This window comes from Styela clava, chromosome 6 (assembly GCF_964204865.1).
Source record: "Styela clava chromosome 6, kaStyClav1.hap1.2, whole genome shotgun sequence".
NCBI lineage: Eukaryota > Metazoa > Chordata > Ascidiacea > Stolidobranchia > Styelidae > Styela > Styela clava.
In genome coordinates, this window is record NC_135255.1 from 7,993,484 (window position 1) to 8,011,256 (window position 17,773).

General features: G+C 31.1%; 1 protein-coding gene across 1 annotated transcript in view; it reads right to left on the reverse strand.

Moving 5' to 3' along the window:
* LOC120331580 (vitamin D3 receptor B-like) overlaps positions 1–15,304 on the reverse strand; it is a 29,480-nt gene extending 14,176 nt beyond the window's left edge. The window contains exons 1-9 of the mRNA XM_039398675.2: positions 15,054–15,304; positions 13,971–14,149; positions 13,502–13,660; positions 12,535–12,676; positions 11,534–11,700; positions 10,640–10,757; positions 7,548–7,727; positions 5,431–5,561; positions 15–184 (exon numbers count right to left, since the gene is read on the reverse strand). Of these exons, the coding sequence (XP_039254609.2) occupies positions 15–184; positions 5,431–5,561; positions 7,548–7,727; positions 10,640–10,757; positions 11,534–11,700; positions 12,535–12,676; positions 13,502–13,660; positions 13,971–14,149; positions 15,054–15,100 (1,293 nt within the window). The 5' untranslated portion in view covers positions 15,101–15,304. The remainder of the gene's footprint in view (positions 1–14; positions 185–5,430; positions 5,562–7,547; positions 7,728–10,639; positions 10,758–11,533; positions 11,701–12,534; positions 12,677–13,501; positions 13,661–13,970; positions 14,150–15,053) is intronic.
* Positions 15,305–17,773: the final 2,469 nt, after the last annotated feature.

A 17,773-nucleotide genomic window follows, 5' to 3' on the forward strand; every position in this document is an offset into this window, starting at 1 on the left:
GATGAAAATATTACCGATATATTCGGAGGATTATTTGTCTGGCAATGTGATGTAGTAATCAACTCAACGAGGCTTCTTTTTTCAGGTGTATAGTCAGAAGGTTTCCATAAGATAATATTTTTCTTTATCCGATTATTCAACATTAAATTTTTCTTCATTTGAATTTCAGAATGAGACATTATACCTGAAAAATATAACAGTGTTAGGTGTTGGAAATGAAAATATTAAACCGTTGAGTGGACTCTCGTTGCTATTTGTGCCTATCTGAGTGAGTGTCAACTAGACCTTACTCACTCTGAGTAGGTTTTGCTACAGAAGAAATATCCTTGACAGTGTTATAGGTATTGGAAATGAATATATGAACAGTTGAGTAAACTCCCGTCACTGGTGGGGAACATTTTTCCTGTGACTGGTGACATTGGTGCATATCTGAGTGAGTGTCAATTAGACCTTACTCAACAAGAGTAGTTCTTATTACAGGAGATTAATCTACGACAGTGTTATAGGTGTTAGAAATGAATATATTGACAGTTGAGTGGACTCTCGTTACTGTCCTCTAAAATGAAATTTGTGCGTATCTGGGTGAGTGTCAATTAGACCTTACTCATCGAGAGTAGTTTTTGTTACAGAAGAATTATCTACGACAGTGTTTATATAGGTGATGGAAATGAATATATAAACAGTTGAGTGGGCTCTTGTCACTGTCCTCTAAAATGACATTTGTACATATCTGAGTGAGTGTCAATTAGACCCTACTCATCAAGAGTAGTTTTTGTTGCAGAAGAATTATCGACCATCTTCTCTTATATTGAAAGCCTCGTATATGGGATTCAAATGTGGCTAAATTTAAACAGTTACCCTTAGTTACTGTGTTTAAAAAAATCATTACGGTATATCTCAAGTTTAAAATAGCATATCCAAATTAGGCCAATAGGTCAATGGTTGAACTGACCAGAGCACACCTAAAACTGAAACTAGATGCCAGATTAGTTGCGTCAATGTGCCAACAGCAAGTCTATCATAAAGTTAAAAATAGGATTTGGATTCAGAAATGAGATTAAAATAAATATTGACCAAATGGAAAATGATTCTCGATGTGAAAAGTTTCCTTCTTATAATTGATTATCTAAATGGGCTATTCCAAGTGACACTACAGGACAATTCCAGAAATTTTGCATGTTGTTGGATGCAATATATTTTCACATTTTCAGCTACATGTTTTGTTTCATTGTCCAATCAGTTGCTTTATTGAATATGTAAAAAATTGCACAAAAGTTACACCCAAGACTTACTTGATATATAAAAAAAATATAGTAAAATATAGCGTGACACTACAGGACGGCAAATCCACCATGCACTAACAGTACGTTGTGTTATGCTGTAAATTTTTGCGATGGTACAGTGGGAGCCCATAATATTTTCTGGTGCAGTAGCTGAACTACCCCTCTATGTGTTGCTCAAGTTACTTAATGTAACACTGTAAATCCATGCCAATAATGTGCATATTGTATCTGACACTACAGGACGTGACACCCCAGAACATTTTTCCATTTCGGAATAGCGGCCTCTATCATCTCTTAAAATTCTGGTAATAAATCGTTAAATGGGTGAAATTTTATATTGTTCGATGAAATGAATGCAGTCTAATAAAATTCCAATGTCTTTTGATATCAAAAATAAAAAAAATTACTTTCACTACACTTTTTAAAAAATTGATGGAATTCAACTTTTGCTTGGAATGGCCCAAATATGGAGAGAATAATTTAAATGTGGAAGAAAAAATCATTGATGTTGACCTGCAACCAATATAAGATATATTAATGAATGAGTGCTAAAATGTGATCTGGTCTTTAAATTATTAAATATATTTGGCCAAACATGTCCAGAGCGCACCAACTACATATGGTTATTTCCTATTTTTTGTCCCCATGTTCTCAATAACAAAAGTACTACAAAACCACCATACCATGACGAAACAATATCAAGTGGCCGCTATTGTATAGATTGGTATTGCACACTGTGAACGAGGTGTGAAATGAACTGGATCTATCAACATATTTTGAAAGGCACGATATGAACATTTTTTCTTTTGAATGTGATTTTGGTACCATCATTTAAATCACGTTTCAAAATTCAAGGAATTCAGATGCAAATTGCGAAGAACTCAATGAAAGAAAACTGTTATAATATACGTATCAATAAATCATATCTTTTTCCTCGAAACTGTAGGCTTTTGAAAATTAAGGATGTAATAATGTCAAATCTGCCATTTTGAATAAATTATGAAAGAGTATTTATATTTAATTAAGAATATGAAATATGGAATAAATTAGAAATGATCATATTCAGCATTGAACAAGTAGAAGCCATTATATATCCAACAAGTTTAAATTTTGTAATAAAGTTGACATAACTAATCATTTAATTTTAAGTGTTCAAAATATTCCGAATGATTTCCAAACTCAAAAATCCATACCATATGAAATGAAACCAATTAGAAATTGATTCGATTATACAATTGTTATTCTGAACAATTCTGATCAAAGTTTTTTTGAAAAAATATATATCAAAGCACTTGAATAAAGACATCCAAATTCTAGTGAAGGGAAATTATAATGAAGCTGTCCAGCATGTTTTGAAATATGATACTTTATTTAAACAACGAGCTATTCACGGTGGACAAATACATTCTCTCAATGCTCGTCCTACTTTTATTAGGCTATGGTTTCAAGTTACGTGAGAGACAAGGGTTCTCTATGAACGTCGTAGCAGCACTCACACGATTGCCGATGCTTTTGTCCCAAAGGGTTTGCTTGACAAGTATACTACAGTTCTATTTCAAGATTGGGTGGAGAGTTGATAGATTGAATCAATTTATACTATAACAACATGAATATTAAATAATTTTATACCATGAAGATTTGGGTAACTTAACCTGAAAGAATATAAATGTTATTCAACAAAAAACATCAAAGTGAAATAAAATAACAATCCTCAAATATAATGACACAAATGCCAAATGACTAATATGTAATATGGTCACAGCAATGTCAGTAAAATGTTCAAAATTGTACCGAATATCATTTGAATGTTAAAATTGTTGTACAAAATAGCATATGTCGGTGACGGGAAGTTTATAAACCTCTAAAATTTTAGGTGACATGTGTGGCCCATTACTCAATAAATACTCATCACTCATCAGACAAATAATTAGGGAAGGAATTTGAAAAATAAATGGAAAAGTAAAACCGGAACTAGAGTTTGAAATCTACTGGGTGATTATTTGTGGAAAGTATTTTTAACAGTGACAACGACAATTTAGCAAAAGATTCATACGTACACTTTATATTTAATTCTTATTTTGTTTTATCAGATCAAATAGATATTAGTATTACCCTCTCTCATGTCACCTTCAAATTTTCTAATGAGATTAGCAGGTAATATGGATATTCAAAGTTTCAAACATATCTTCTATGAATTAAATAATTTGAGATTTTTTATACCATCAAGATGGCAGTTTATAGTCTAGTTAGGTATAGTAACAGCTAACTAGTTTGAAGCTCCAGACGCATGGACATACTTTTTATATGTTTCATTATTATACAATATTAGTACAGTATAGTTAGGAAGTTGAGCATTTTTTTGGATGAAAGATTCATTTTAAAAGAGGAATGCAATTAGCGAAAAAAAAATTGAATTTTGGAAAAATCATTTTTATCAGTGAATATTCAACATCCGTGTTAGAATTAAGATGTGTCATATCCTCACTAATGTATTAAAAACTAGAAAAATTAGTCATTCAAATGTGTTTTGAATCAACCTATGTTTTCCCTGCTCCTGATAACATTTTTTGAAATAGGAATAAGCGCTGCTGAGTAATAAGTGGTTTTCGATTAGTGAAGCATAAAGCAAACAAAAAAACATGAATTAAAGGGTCTTTAATGTCTACCGCAGTACGATAAGAAACGTGAAAACGGAAATTATATTCAATTTTAAAACCTAGAAATCGTCATTTAAAGAGTATTGAGAAAAGACCTAATTCAAATCATTATATTATATATTTGAGGATAAATCACCATTCTACCTTCATCAGAGACATCATGTTAACTAAATTAGGCTTTGCCAAACATGGTTTGTTGATAAAATTTGCCCAGCAAGGAATGACTGTGTAAGACGCAAGAATTAAATTGCTCAATTGTGATTCAAATGTGGAATTATTCTGTTAAGAATGGGATACTGGTAAATCCCACAACTCACAAATGGTTCAAGCCAAATTTTAAAAACAATATTTTTTAGAGATAAAAAATCAGACAAATTTCTAATATAGGATAACTTTTGTTACATGTTTATTCACTACTTTACAAAAATCATGGATGGAAAACTACAATTCCGGACAATGTATGACTAAATCAATATCATTTAGACTGTTTAGCATACACAAATCAGTAGCGGTAGTAGTACTTTGTTGCGAAAATTTATCAAGATGATGAGTAAATCCGGTCATTACTGACGCACCATTACGAATAATACGTCAATGCATCAATCTCCTTTATCTAAGTTTCTAGTAATAAATTTTGACAAGTAATTAAGCTTTTTGTCCAGGTTTAATCAATAGTACAGTCTCACAAGATTTTTAACTTGACGTAAGAATAATATTTACATACAGTGGCGGATATAGACCTTTAAAACCAAACTATCAGTATTTACTATTTCTGGAATATATTCAACATATATAAATATTAAATAATATTTGGGTGTTTCGAAGGCATGAATGCATAAATAAATTATTTTAAAAATAATAAATCAAAAATACTCATTGTGTAATTATTTTCAATAATTTACTTATTTGGGTATGCTTTTCAACCAGTTGATACTGATATTATTGTTTATAATTAAATTGCTCTTTTTAATAGTCATGGACCTCCATCCATGTCCTACACTTACCAGTGAATGAAAATAGATATTAAAGTGAATGTAGATTGTGCCAAAAATGTTACCATTTTTCTGGCCAAACCTGTACATTAATACTTAAACTAAAGACTAAAGATATTATTGTTTATAATTAAATTGCTCTTTTTAATAGTCATGGACCTCCATCCATGTCCTACACTTACCAGTAAATGAAAATAGATATTAAAGTGAATGTAGATTGTGCCAAAAATGTTACCATTTTTCTGGCCAAACCTGTACATTAATACTTAAACTAAAGACTAAACTTGTGTCCTCATTGTGAATAACTGAGGATTTTGGTACAAATAAAATCCTGTGTAGCATTCGCGATGATTATACTTAGAGCTAATTTCGTATAAATCTTTGAGTCTTATACATGAAATATGTTATAAGAGTTAATCACTGAACAACGGTAATACCAAATAGTTCAATATTTCAGACTTTTCAGTTAAAAATCCATAATATAAGAAATTATCTTACATTCTTTTTTCATGCCAATACGAAGGCACTTATCAAGACGGCAAGCTTGGCACTGTCGGCGATTACTTTTTGTTATCGTACAATTCCCAGTATATGGACAGGTAAAGTTCTTTGAATTCTTCATACTTCGTCTGAATTATTGAAATCAAAAATATAGTAAATACAGTAATTTTGAATCATGTAAGCATCCCAAAAACATTCTATCATGTTCATATGATGATTTTTAGTGTTAGTATGTCTAAGTGATAACGCTAAAATGTCATTCTTCATGATCGTGAGATTTGGGTTGCAGGGGGCATTGTGTATAATTATTGAAGAAATGTCAAAGATAATTTAGTTTGCCACTGCAAATTGATTTGACCATCCAAGTGCACTATATTAATACCAAATAATGTTATAAATTAAAGATATTCAATGATAGGTAGGATGCATCCCAGCCAACTATTGATTTATATATTTATCAGGAGCATAGAGACAAAAGATTATAAATAAACTTCAATTCATAATCAATTACAATGAGATAATAATGTTACGTTAACAAAAATTTTCAACATCTAAAACTGAAACCCCCTGAATGGAGCATGAGAAATGTGAAACAATTGGTTTAAGTACAAAAGTTAAATAGCAAATAAAGCACTATTCCAGCTAATTACAATTACCAAAGCAAATGAAGCTTGGTTTAGGCAAAGAGCACAAACCATGTATACAGAATAGTTTTGTTCTAACTCAGTATTCAGGAAGTAGTTCAGTAATATGATGCTGTATTGATATCCCTTTTCCCGGTGCATTTTTAGCAGCGTTGAGCTAATTCTCAAGGCCTCATGTTCTAGCTTTGCCTACGTTCGTTCAAAGAGACTAAATATTGTATTGTTTTAGTTCAGTCGCAAATTTATATCACAAAATGGAACTCTATTATGCCACTTTTCAAAACAACATTAAATATGCTGGTACAGCACTAATAAATAATCGTGAAATTAATTCAATTTATGTGAATATTTGGATTTTAGAGATCACAATTTTTAGGCCTACTAGAACAGCCTAAAATTTGAAAATAATTTGGTAAAAAACAGCATAACTCAAAAATGAGTACTATATTGTTAAGTGAGGATGAGTCATTACACGGCTATGTAAACAAGTACCACACGATACCTTTAATGTGGAATTAAAGTCTAGTGGATATGCTGTGTCAACGTAGCTATTTTACCAAAGCAATTCATAGTATGGATATATGAATAATGTCAATAACAAACCCATACGATGGAATAACATTACTATACATATATGTATAGAACCGTGGTTTCAATCAGAGATGGGTAAACAAATTGAAATTTCAGATATATTTAAATTTCTTTTTTTTCTTCTCAGAAGTAGAAAGAGAGCCGTAGTTAATTCAAGAAATGAAAAGTTACTTTTTGAAAAACAGTATTGCCCTTGAGTGAAAAATATCAAAATTTTTTTGAAAGGGGTTGAAAAAGCTTTTCCTTGGCCTGGAATTGATTCAGTTTTATCGTGTGACAGCGCTATCATTAGTTTTCTGATCTATTTTCTGTTTAATTAGGTTTTAAATTATTATAATCTACCTAAGATGAAAAAAGAATAAAAGAACATAAATCGAAAAATCAGTGGCGGGGCACTAATGCATTATCTGTGGTAGTACTAGTTATTCGGTCATGGCGAGGCCAGATTGTTTGGACAAGTGATATATTCTCCCCAACTTTGGGCTTATTATTGAAAAAAGTACCTCAGCCAAAAGTTTAAAAACTCTGGTTGTGAATGAAGCACCATACGAGGTCATTAAAAATAATATCATATTTCTCCTCACACAACACGCAATAGATAATACGCATGTATGATTTTGCATGCAGATCGCAAGAAATTTTTAGCCTTCATGCATAATATGCATAGCGTATTTTAGTTCCTCTATTATGTTTTAGGTGCCAAGGTTTCTCAGACATTTTGTCTGCTTTTTTTTAAATTATATCTCTGATTAAATATGTTGTCTTATATATTGTCCCCAATTTTCTGCCAATAATAGCATGCTGTTTTGTTATACCTTAAACTATCATTTGTCTCCGAGCTCCTTAAAAGTTTTTATAAAGAAGCAATGGATTACAAACCTGAAGAACCCTTTACATCCTTCACAAGTCAAAGCATTGAAATGATAGCCTGTAGCTTTATCTGCACAAACTTGACAAATCTTCCACGAATCATCATCGTCATCATCAAAGAAAAAATTTGGTACTTGATGTTGTTGTTGCAATTTCGTTGGCGTTTTCATTGGTTTTTGAGAAGATGGCCTGAAGATTTTATAAACCATGTTTGAAATCCAAAAAAATATTTAAAATTCGTAATTTTAAGAAATTTAAATAACATTTTGATTTGATACAAATAATTTTAACAATACAATTGGCGCTGAATTGAAGGAAATGAAGTATGTTTGGATCCATTTTTATGTATTTAATGTATGATCTTGGAGACATAATTTGATCCAAAAATTTGTCCAAAAATTTACAAATTCTAAGATGTTAAAAATATATTATAATCTCATTTTTTAAAAGATGAAGAACTCTTTGAATAAGTGTATTAGAAATAATAACGCAAATATGGACTGTAACTCAATATTTTAGAATAAAAAAAACTATTTGGAGATATTATCAAAATTTTCATCAAAGCAAAGACATAAACTGTGCATATTTATAATTTTTTGTTAACTACATATGGGCACATGTTGTATGATAAATCACTTTAGATTAGACATCAACCTCCACGTAATGTACATGTAATTTTAGGAGTCAGTACAAGACACCCGCTGATCAATAATTTTAGTGCATGCATGCGACATGAAAACGACCTTAAGAAAGTTCATATATAAGGACAGTTTGTTTGCTATGAATAATTAATACAATAACAGTTACACTAACAAAGGTCAACATTTTATCTAAAGTCAAACATAAAAGACTACACTGAGGTATTTTGTTGTATTAAAATAAATCTGCTGTAGTAATTGATGTTTGTTTTAATACCGTACTGTATCTATAATTATAATTTTCCCATTGAATAACTTTGAAATTCTTGATTTAAGAATAATTTAAAATATATTCAGTTTTTTCAAATTTCATTTCATGCATTTGAAATTCTATAATCACACAAAGAACAGGTATATTTAACTTCTGAAAACAGTAGGAACCTATCAAAGCAACTTTTATGACCACCTTATCATATAGGTAATTAATCCCAATGTTGGCAATGTATATAGGAATATTTATGCAAATAGTCTTATTAAACATGATATGTGAAACATGAACATAAAAATATTGCTCTAGAACGGGGGTTCTCAACCTGGGGTTAGCGAACCCCCAGGGGTTCACGAGAAAATTTCCAGGGGTACTTGGACGGCAGTCGAGTGTTTGTGTGTTTTTTAATATCCTTTATTACTACCAGAGGAAAATGCGTGTCAATTGAAACAGAGATTTTCTCTGATGTTGCGTTGTTGTGATTGTGACGCAACAATGTGAAAATCATGGCTTTGCAGGCAAACTGTAAAATCTCGAAAGACGGCGTGCTGCGAGCATTGGAGAAAGTGATTATGCTTATTAAAACTTAAGAGAGATTTTAAATGGAAATTCAATAGTTAGGCGGAGGACAAGGGCAATAATATCAACACGAAGATTTAATTTAGTTACATCTGGTCAATAAATTGTTGTTTCTATAAATCGTTAGTCAATATATCACAACTTTGTTCGGTGTCTGATTACTGGGGGTTCGCGTTGATTGTTTCGCGACTCGGGGGGTACTTGACAAAAAAAAGGTTGAGAACCCCTGCTCTAGAATATATTTAGAATTGTAAATTACTCAATTTTAGCCACCCAAGGCCGAACAATGCAATTGTTAAGTACATATTACTAAATACTAATAATAAAATCTGAAATCTGAATGGTATTCAAATATCTCATTTAAAATAAGAATTATCTTGATACTGTATATAAATTTCAATCACAAAAAATTTAAAAATCTAAAATGTTTAAATGAATCATTTCAAACCGTCAGTTAAATGAGGGGAAATTGGTAACTCACAAAGGGATGATTATACTAAACAACATAGGATTTCCGCATTATTTCAATATATCACACAGACAAGTGCGTTCACTTTACCGATAGTGAAATCATTGTAGTTTACTTCAGCGATAGGAAAGTTATTATTCAAATAGATCGCGATAGCCTGAAGAATACCTAGCATGTGTTATTATATAATTAATTGTTTCATGGATAATTCTAGTATTGTATGCAAAGTCAATGGGTCATATAGAGTTTAAGGACAAATTTATACCTTGAAGCAGAATCGTGACTCAAATGATCCATATTGACAAAAGGTTAAGAGTATCCATATTTAAAATTCAATTTTACTTTGGCTGTGGCTATAGTTATATTTTCAAAATTTAAGCCATAGAAATGAATTTGATATGCAAATGTTTTTGTTGAATAATTTTTATTAAAATTAGGCATATTGTCTTAAGAAAAGCATACAAACATGATAAACAATATAAGGGATGTCATTTCGAAATTCCCCTTCTTCTGGAAGTAGAAATTTTCCTTTTGATAATAGGTAGGACAGTATGGATATTCCATATCCAAATAATTTGGTCTTTCAGAATTCCGAAATATTTTCAATATTAATATTTGTTCTAATTCAAATACATAATGCAGAATGAAGTCAATCAGGTTAAAAATATCAAACAAATAACAGAAATATATCTTTAAAAAAAATATGGTCGTCGTTAAAGAAAAAGGCATCATTAAAAATTCCAATTCAGTATTATAATCACTAGATTATTTAAAAATATTAATCTTAAAATTGAAGCTTCTTATAATCTGATTGATATAACAATATTTATTAGAATATGAAAAATACTTATAGCCTATCGCAACAGATTAAAAATCAAAAAAATTAGTTTGCAACAAATAAATAGGCCTCCAAAAATTAATTTCATCATGATAGTATTTATAATATCTTTGTCACGATTTACTTTACATCATCATACTGGTCAATGATATAATAAAGCCTTATCAGTAGTGAAAGGCGTGAATAACATTAGGTAAAAAAATAAGTTATTGAAACTATGAAAGAACTTATAATTCATTACATAAGATGCCATATAACCGAGGAAAATTTTTTCAAATGAGTTAGGAAATGTCAATTAAACATAGTTACCTGCTTGGTGTTGTTGGCTTAGGTGTATAAGAACTACTAGTGGAACTATTTGTGGAAGAATGAGAAAAATGTCTTTCATCATTAGTAGATGAGAGAGATGTATAGGTGATAACTTCATCTGGATAAAAAACATAAAATATTAGGTACATTACAATATTTGTGGATCATATATGATCCCGATACCTAAAATCTAGAAGTCTATGATCAGAACATTCACTTAAAAGTTAAAATGATTCAAACAGTTTGGTATATTGCTGTAAAGCGTAGCTAATTAATTCTATTTCCTTAGTTTCTGTGTTTGCGGTTCTGTATGAACACGGAAGCTATCGAGTATCAAGTAAGAATGTATGATAAGATTATATGATATCGATTAGGTCCCTATGAGACTAACTACTTCTTCGTCTTCTATGCTTTCGCGTCGGTGGATCCGTATGCATATAATGCGAGGATGCTGTAGCAAGGGTGAAGATAACTATCCCAAGTGATTCAAGAGACTTGATGCACACTAACACAAATATATTTCAGTAACGTTTCGTCTGACCAAAGGTTACAGAAATATATTTGTGTTAGTGTGCAGCAAGACTCTTTAATCACTTAAGATTATACGAGTTGAAATATTTAGTTGCAGACCATGCCATAACTATTTGCTAATTACAGAACTGATCTGAAGTCTTTCATTCTTCTTATGTACTGGTGCATATAATACCACTCAATAATTGTTGCTACAAGCAAAGATGAATATTAGTTCCCATTTTGACAATTAAAAAAAGTGAACACAGTTATCTATCGGGAGATCTGACTTCGTTCACACAAAGAAAAATTTTATCGAAAGGGCAGTAATATCATTAAGTTTTTCCCAAAACACACAAAAAGACATTATTAATGATTACTCACTTTCGTTCACATCACTCTCCTTCGAAACCATATAAGAGGATTTGTAAAAATCAGGATTAGCAGATATCGTACTTGTATATCCAACAATTCCCGATGTATCCGAAGGATTAATAATAGGTTTGGTTTCAAAACAGTGATTTGGAGGATTGACAAACGGACTTGCATACCTGAAATTATAAGTTATGTTTACAAAAATATTGTACGAGAATGAAATAATTAAATGGAATAGAGAAGATTCATTACAGTCTGAGTTCCCTTCTTCAATGAGACTCAATTTTACGTGGAAAGTAGGAATTGATAACTTTTTGAGATTAGTGCCGAGTTTATATCCATGAAGGCTATGTAACAAATTCATAAAAATATTATTATATTCAGGAAATTGGATATAAAACAGAATCTCATTCGAATATTAAATTGCAAGGTATTTATTTTCAATAAAATTCAGAAGAAGATCAATAGTACGTTCAGTAACTATGTATATAATAATATAGTATAAAATGTATAGTATTTATTTGGTTGACTCTGGGGCTTCAATAACCTAAAAAGACCAAACTTGAAAATTTCTGTAGCTTTTCATTGAATGACTTTTGGTGAATATTGCTTCGCACTATGATGAAATACAAGCGTAAAAAATACCAATGCCTTTGTAATATTTTTGAAAAAATTTCTCAAAATTTCAACATTCTCCTTTTTGTTTCGAAATCCTTTGTTATCGTCAGGTATCATAAATTTTTAGTCCCACAACCATGATAACAAATTTTGGGCTTTTCAATTTACCACTCATAAAAATCATATTTCACAGAATTTTTTCACAGAAAAAATGAAGTTTTAAATAGATATTTTTTTAAGAAATCAATAATGTTACCAGTTCATTTAAATTCAATACTCCGAAGATCCATGTTTAAAAAAGAAACAAGGCATATTATGACTTTACATTATAAACATAGAAAGTTTAGATTAACTGTTAATAAGATAATCAAATATGCGAGTGAACTACTAACCTCGGATCATTGTATGTTTGTAGATCTGTTTTGGAGATAGAAGCATTTTGCATCGGCATATCACATTGCATTTTTGCTGGTGATGATCTCTCAATGAAACGTTTGGGGGGAGGTGAGAGTTGAGTGGGTGACCGAGTGCAACCTGAAAAAATAAATCATTATCATTCAGATTAGACTAAAATTATTGAAAAATCCAGAAGGATAACTTGTACTCCATACCAAATGCTGTTCTACATTTGTAGACCGATGTTACAAATAAAGAAGGCCCTATTGGGTTCCTACACAGAGAAACTACCAGTTCCTATAACACATTTACCTGGTCCAATAAAAGTTTTAAATTGCTATTTATGAGCACTGCATCACATGTGTAAGGTGAAGAAACAACAGTTTTTTAAAAGGTTAAGAAGTTGAGACTGTTAGGTACCATAATTATATGGTAAATTTCAACTTGAAAATGACATTTATGATGTGAAATAGACACTTGAGTATATAAAGGAACTATTTGTACAGATTAAATATTTTTATGTAAGTAAGCTATTCTCAAATCAAGGTTCAAATCCCACAATGAAAAGTGTAGTCACGTAGTGATAGAAGAGTTGGAACTGATCACTGATGCACTCACTGAGAACTATAAATTTATCCTCACAACAGATATATCAGTGGATACAAGTCGACATGATTACAAACAATTCAAGTCAATATTGTCAGGAAAGTAGCTAAGTTGATGGGAAAACATATAACATCACTTTTTCAAAATTGGAAAGCCTGAGTATTGTATTGACACAACAAGCATTTTCTTGGGTGGCTTAAAATCATAGTTTTTTTCATAGTAATTATTCCATACTTCAATTACAGCATAATATGCGTATATTATGTACATATTATGTGTATGAGTTCTATAAAATACAATTAGGTTATAAAATTTGTAGCTGTTATGTATCCAGTAACACCATATGCTATATCTTACCATAAGTTTTGTTAGAAAGTTGACTGTTGGTCATTTGTGTATGTTGACCTTCATCTTGCATAATCAATTTTCTTTCAGGAGGTGAATTTGAATCGCTGTTTCTCGAGTCTGAATAGAAAGTCTCCGTTCCAGTTGACATGCTGTAAGGTCTATTGTTATCTGTGAAAAAATTTTAACAAGATTAGTTAGTGCTTCAAAATATTATTATGATACTTAGGGTATACTTGCCATGAATGATCCTGTGAGAAAAATAAGATTTAATAAATATATAACCTTGGTTTGGTTATATACCAAAATGCCTCAGAAACTGGTTACGAGAATTAGATCAGCCTATGAATAAATGGATTTATAATTCAATATTAAAACAATAAACATTTAAAAAGGTTTGAGAATGTGAGAAATTGAATGTAAAACGGACTTGAGTCTGTTAAAATATTATGAAGTTATTTATTATATTATACTGTCCCACCTTCGCTACCATTAGCTGGTGAACTGTAATATTCCTTGTAAGTTTCAGTAACTGATACAGGTACAAATCTTGTGTCGTTTACTGGATCGTAAGAACTTTGGGAAGTAAAAACTGAATTCTGGTCATTGTTGAGTGGACGAATATGATGATACTCCATTTCAGGAAGAGATGGATTGTATCTGAAAAATCATTTGTAACTTTGAAAGTGCTTCTATAATACTTTTGGAACTGCAGTGTGAGTCTGGTGGAGAATATCTACAGTGGCAGAACCATATTCAATTTCCAAATGTTAAAATTAACTCAATATCACAGCAGAACTATGTTGCATCTGGATATCTACAAAAACTGCCAGGACCTCATAATTCTTTCGGCATCAGTTTATTGAAATTTCCAGTTTCCACATGACATCTCTTTTCAATAGCTCAAATTATGCATTTGAAACGCATTTGCGTTCTTGTTTGGAAAAATTTCCAAGAATTATTCCAAATTCAAATCAAACAAATAAGCCAGACACATACACACACAGTAGCCTTATAAAAGGAATTGTATCTTATCACAAAATAAGGTCAAATAAAAAGAAGTAGGCAGTAAGTTTGCCCAAGTTACTTTTATGTTGATAGTTTGATGTTTCAAATCATTTGATTTATAGACACATCCATGACATTCACAACAGTTCAGAATATGGATGATTATATGGTGTTAATCGTCTTTTGAGTGGGCTCCACTGTAGAGGGTTTTCTACACTTCTATAAAACTGTGCATGTTATTCTATATTACATGTAGAAAATCAATGTTTTCAAACTTATCACAGCTAAAGTAGATAGAACACAAATAACATTGTCTCCCACAATTTTGAGCCAATAAATGCACCAAATTTATTTAACAAACCAGGCAAAATGCAGTATTTGATAATACCATACATAATAATATAGTAAGCATTACTCCCCTCTACTAACTTTCTTTGAGTTTGTTTATCTTAACACTAACCTAAATTACCATACACTAACCTAAGATAAATAAAAACAAATAGGAAAATCAGTGGTGGGCAAAACCATGAATTTGATATTATCCAAAATTCTATACCTGTGAGTTGGATCCAACTTTATCATTGATGTGGATGCGACCATCATCCTGCCAGCACAATTAGGCAGTTCCAGTGCAGAGTTTGTAGTTTCTTTATATTCCGTAATTTTGAGACTCTTTGCTCAATGCAGGTTTTAATGACAAGCATTACATTTAATAAGCACAGAATATGATGTAATATAATCCAGTATTGATTACTGTATTAACTGCTGTTACATGTAAGTAAACTTATTTTACATTGTGTCAAAGTAATGTCTGAGAAATAAATGTAAGAATATTAATACAGATATACACTGCCAAACGATTGATGATTGAGACACATTATTTATTGAGAAATTGTTATCAAAAGTTTTAGCTTGTATAGAAACATAATCAAAATGATGGTGTGAATCATTTAATGAAAAAAATTGAGCTATGCTCAAATGTTTGGAAAAATGAATATATTATTAAAGTGTTTTGACTATGTATGGACCCAAAATAAATTTGGAAAAAGTATAAGGTAATAGCCTTCTATTGATTTTTCCAAATTAAACTACTGAAATTCAATTGGTCTACCATATGAGCAGAAAAGCTATTTTCCCCAACAAGAACAATTTAGCTAAAGTACATATCTTGTCTAATACTAAACAGTCGAAATATGCTGATTCAAAAAGAAGCACTGCACTGAAAAAGGAATGGTGATCAAGTATATATCAAATCAAGTAACCTGATCTCCTGGTTCTTTAACTATCTTACACTGCAACTACCTAATCTCTAATTTTGAAGAAGTTATATAAAATACGTAAAAATACCATAAGCATTAGCGATATTACGATTTACGCAGTTAAGGGACAAATAAAATGATAGTAGCTAAAATATCTTTATATTGCGATTGCGAGACTATGTTGCAATCAATTTATTCACTAGCACATATTGATCAGCCAAAGCATAAAAGTCTAGTGTGGTCGTCAGAAATACAAAAAAATTATAGGCATAGATAACAAGTCATTCTCCAATGAACTCGTAAGTACACATTTAAAATATCATGACAGATGTTCTGTTTGATCTGATATGTCGTAATATTGACAAATCCATATTCAGTAAATACTGAAATAGCTACTGAATATATTCAAACTTATTTCGACTGAGATTTTTGCTTCAGGCTTCAAAACTGTATAGAGAATTCCTCATGAGTTCATTTTTGCAAGTTACATATACCTCAATTTTTACAGCATCTATCAGCTTTTAAAATTATCGCACCTTTCAACTAAAATCCATAATCTCAATCTAAAATCACAGCATTTCTAGACAGTTCAGTGCCGAAATATCGTCATATGGCCACCATGCAATTGTTATCCAAGACCATACCTAAATCAATTAAATAGGTTCTTGTGAGAATTTCCAGGAAAAATACCAGTCATATCTATTTGCATGTAAATACTGGTATGTAACAACAATTGAACTAATGACCTCTTGATAAAATCAAAATGACAAAGCGTCAAATCAATATAAACACACCATACTGTTGGCCTAATCAATACAATGCACTGAAGAAAGGCTATTGGCATTTTTCCATTGTACTTTTCAGAAACAAAATCTAATACAAATACAGGGAAGTTTCTCTGAATATAAAAACATTAAATCTATAAATCGATAACTACAAGATATATCAACTTGGTAAATTAGTATAAATTATAGAAAAAAAATTCTCCATTCTAGGTATTATACGTGGAAACTGACTCATAGGTGCAGTCCATAAGTGTTACAGGCTTGATTGTCTCTAAAAACAGAAATAGATATAAAACGACTGGACATAAAAATAGAACAACGTTTACAAAAACAGTAGTTATCAGAATTACCAATCTTGAAAAAGCAGCCAAGCTAGTATATGAATCTGATAGGGTTAAACAAAGAACCAAATCTTTCAATTCCATAGCATGCCTTCCTGAGCTAATGACTAATGTATTACATTTCTTCCCTAACTCCTCATAAAAAACAGTCACACTGTATGGCATAGCACAGCAAGTTCAACTGACCAGATTCAGGAATGTCCCCACTACAGTCGTGTTTATACAATCTCACAATAAGATTTACGGGTATAGTCTACAATATTACAATAAATGTAATACTAAAAGCTAATACTGAAATACTACGGTATAGCATACAGAGTCATATACAGTCATCTGAAATAAAATGTTATGCACAATGACATACAGACATAATTATATGGCAAACCATCGCCTCTTGTCCAGTTACAGAGTTACCAGTCAAGGTATGTCAGATTAGTTGTCCAGTTATTTGTTTCAGATAGATAGAGTGTATTCCAGTATTCAGATATTTGATAATCAGTGATCAGTGAAAACAAAACAAAACAAGCTGTTAGCGGGCTATAAGAGGTATAAGAGGTACAAGACGAACAGACGAAAGAAAATACATTATATTAATTACTTGTTCTTTCCACTATCCTGTTTGCCGCAACAGACGAGACTGTGGCATCATTCAACTAACTTGCTCTAAGCTGTAAAATTTCTTCAAACAAAGAGGTCAGTTGCTAACATCGTCAACACAAACAGGCCGCAAATAAGCGATTGAGCTCTGCAAGAGTTAAGCGAACGACAGCATAATTGCCGTCGAAAAACTTTGGAAAATTGCGCTCAACGTCGTTTTTTAATCGCGTCAAAATCGAGAAGTAGCAGGGCATATAATAAGCTCTTAGCTATGAAAGAAAAACTAGAAGTTGC